This window comes from Episyrphus balteatus, chromosome 2 (assembly GCF_945859705.1).
Source record: "Episyrphus balteatus chromosome 2, idEpiBalt1.1, whole genome shotgun sequence".
NCBI lineage: Eukaryota > Metazoa > Arthropoda > Insecta > Diptera > Syrphidae > Episyrphus > Episyrphus balteatus.
This window is the reverse complement of record NC_079135.1, coordinates 20,014,813-20,018,399: the sequence shown is the minus strand read 5'-3', so window position 1 is coordinate 20,018,399 and position 3,587 is coordinate 20,014,813. Positions and strand designations below refer to the sequence as shown.

The window sequence follows — 3,587 nt, the reverse complement described above, 5'->3', positions numbered from 1 at the left end:
ACTTTCCTGATACAAGTACAACCAGATCATCCGCATATGCCACTGCCTTCACTCCACTTCTCTCAAGCTTCACGAGGATATTGTTCATGACAAGGAGCCATAACAGTGGGGAAAGAACGCCACCCTGAGGCGTACCCCTATTAACGCATTTAAAACAGTTAGAATTTCCTAAGCTTGCTTGAATTCTTCTCTCTTTTAGCATTGAAATAATCCAACTTCTGATATAGTCTTCTACTTCAAAAGTCACTAGGGCTTCGAGAATAGATTCGGTTAGGACATTGTTAAAAGCTCCCTCTACATCCAAGAAGGTAGCTAGGGTATATTCTTTAAAGTGTAACGAGTTCTCAATTGTTCGAACGACTTCATGGAGGGCTGTTTCCGTAGATTTGCCCCTCATATAAGCGTGCTGCGAACTGGCTAGAGGACATCTTTTAAAAATGTCTCTAATATGAGTTTCTAAGATTCGTTCTAAGGATTTAAGTAAGAAAGATGTTAAACTTATTGGCCGGAAATCCTTCGCGGATTCATGTCCTCTTTTGCCCACTTTGGGTATGAAAACCACGCTAACTTGTCTCCAAGACTTGGGCACATGATTAAGAAGAAGGCAGCCTTTAAAGATTTTTTCAAGCCATGGAACTGCTATCTCTTGCTGATTTTGCAGCATAATGGGCAGAATACCATCAGGGCCTGGGGATTTGTACGGAGAGAAAGTGTTAATAGCCCAAGCTATATTTTCTTTTGTTATCAGGAGGTTTACTTGCTCAGTCGTAACTGATAGCAAAGTGGGATTTATGTTCACTTCAGAGGTGCTATCAACGCACCCCGGAAAATGAGTAGTCATTAATAATTCTAAGGATTCAGCTGGAGATATTGTCCAGGATCCGTCAGACTTTTTAAGAAACGAGGGATTTGAGTGTTCCCTCGATAAAACCTTGCTAAGCCTGGCAGAATCCTTAATATCTTCTATGGAGTGACAGTATTCCTCCCAGCTTTCCTTTTTGGCTGATGCTATGCTACGCTTGTAGACTCTTAAGCAATCTTTATAGGGTTCATAGAATTTGTGTTTATGGCAGATGTTGAAGATTGTTCTAGTCATTTTCCTCAGATTAGACAGGTCTTCGTTCCAAGGGGGAAATATTTTGCTACTATGTCTCACCGGACAAGAGACTTTAAAGGCAGTGATCATTGCTCGTTCAAAGGTCATTACCTTTGATTCGAGCTCATCCACCGAATCTGTATTTATATTGGGTATATTGCGTAACTTTGCACTAAAAACTTGACCGAAATTCTTCCAGTCAGTTCTTTTGGGATTTCTATAAGGGGGTGGGATTTTGGTTTCAAACTTAAGTTGGAACAGAATCCAACTATGGTCTGAAAAGGATTTTAAAGGGGATACTCTCCAATTTTCAACCTGCAAATTGAAGTTGCTATTTGTAATAGTGATGTCTAGTACATCCTCCCATCCTTCATAGTTCCTTGAACTAGGAAACGTGAATGTTGGAGTAGTACCTCTATTGCAAAGAGTTAGGTTATTTTCAATGATATAATCAAATAAAGACTCACCTCGTTCATTGATCTCAGAACTACCCCAAAGAGTATGACGTGCATTTGCGTCACACCCGATGAGTAGGCTTGTCTTCATTGTACTGGCTTGAGTTGTCAGCCTACGTACTTCCTCCGGCGGTGACTGCTGGTCATGTGCCATGTACGCAGATGCCAAAAGTAGTCCATCAGTATTTGAACCCTCTAATTTGACAACGGTCAAATCAGAGGTGCTAAGATTGGGACACAAAAAAGCTTTTAAGTGTTTTTTAGCTAAAATACATGTTCTTGGCTTACCTTGGCTCGAACTGACGGGCTTGTAAAAAAGGTCATATTGGCTGTCTTGGAGACCTCTCACTCGGAGGCCATTAATCCAGGGCTCTTGTATGATGCCCACATCAAAGTTTTCCTCCCTTAGAAAAACTCTCAGGTTATCTGAAGCACATTTAGAGTGCTTCAGATTAACCTGAACGACGTGCAGCATGTTTTTAATTTATATCGGATTCTGCATCGTCAGTTACCAGCCTCTCGCCGGAGAACCCTGCCTCTTTGGGGGTATCGTCATCCTCGACGATATCCTCAACTAGGTTAGGGTCCGCTTCCTGACTTTGCAGAATCTTTATTTTGGCATTCCTAATGCCAAAGCGGAGTTTAAAGTCGGCTTTTTCGAGAGCCCCACGACTAACCTCGCAGATCCTCAGAAGGTAAGACGCGCTGTTCTTTTGCGGCTCTTCAGTCTTAATGACTGCCCAGTCATGCATCGGAATCAGCGGGTTTAACCTCTGAAGACTGCGGATCAGCTCCGTTCCACTTGGCTTGATACTCATGAGGGGCAGCCAAATGCGAGCCAGTGGTTGTTTAGGAATCTCCTTAGCTGGGATAAGCTTGAGCTTCAAACCATCCCATTTAGTGCTGATCTCATCAACACTTTTACTAAGGAAATCCCTAGAAAACCCATCCTCGCACTTAATTACCCTGTATCCCCTGAGCATCTCACCAGAGTCGAAACTAGGGTAGGGACCCTCATTTGCCGATAGGGTGTAGAGGAAGACCATCTCAGAGAGTTTGGCCTCGATGGAGTTCCACACTGACATCAGACCTTTGTTGTCAGTGGAGAGCTCATCTACAATCGCCACTTGAAGATCGTCCCTGACGATCTCACTTAAAGTGCGCGATTGCGCCGCTCCCTGAGGTGGCCCTTTCTTTTTGGTGCCGCCGGTTTTAGCTTTCTTTTGAGGAGGGTTACCCTCCTCAAGAGATCTATTTCTCTTGGCGGTCTTTTCGGGATGAACAAAAAGATTGTTGTACTCTTCAACAATTTTTTCGTACCTGATTTTATCAGCGGCATCTTTTTCGTGTGGAGTTCCAGCTTCCTTATTTTTAGCAATCTTGCTAAGAAAGAAGGTAGCCCTCTTGAAGTCCACTCTACGATGCAAACTCGCTGTTTTGAGGTTTTTGTCGGTAGCACTGCTACCCGACGGATTTGTTTGGGCTTTATATGGTCGAGGCACAGAGGTACTACTTGTACTAGCTGTGCTTCCGGGGTGTGGAGGTTGCTTAGGAGCGCTAGCACTTCTAGCAGTCTCCGAGCTATCCACAATGGTCTCTTGGCTCGATGCCAAGAGTTCATCCTCCAATTCGGATGTTGTTACGTCTGTCTTGTCTTCGTCCATTTTAAAAAGATTTGAAAATAAATTAAGGTCCCACGAGTAGGTCGGAAAGAAAAGGTCAACCCCGGCAGAGCCGATTACCGGGGCAAGGCAAAAATTATGACGGATCCTGCCAAGGCATCCGAAAGAGCTCGTTCACGACTGGTTTATCCCCCAGCCTTCCATTTCTTCGGCACGGATTATGTGCACGCTCACCCCACCACTGAAAATTAGGAACCTTGTATCGATGGTAAAATTGCATTTCTGATTATTTAACTATTGAGGAGTTAAGAACAATACAGCTATGCAACCTGACCTTAGCTGATCACCATCTTGCCAAAAACGTACAAGATAAAACTGTGGTGATCATTACCGCCCGGCACCCACTAGGAGGGT

The 3,587-nt window shown here is 43.8% G+C and overlaps 1 protein-coding gene across 1 annotated transcript; it reads right to left on the bottom strand.

Annotated features, from left to right (window-relative positions):
• Positions 1 to 2,030: 2,030 nt before the first annotated feature.
• On the bottom strand, positions 2,031 to 3,215 carry LOC129908265 (uncharacterized). Its single transcript, XM_055984647.1, has one exon. The coding sequence runs from the start codon at positions 3,213 to 3,215 to the stop codon at positions 2,031 to 2,033; it is 1,185 nt and encodes a 394-aa protein (XP_055840622.1).
• Between the last annotated feature and the right edge of the window lie 372 nt (positions 3,216 to 3,587).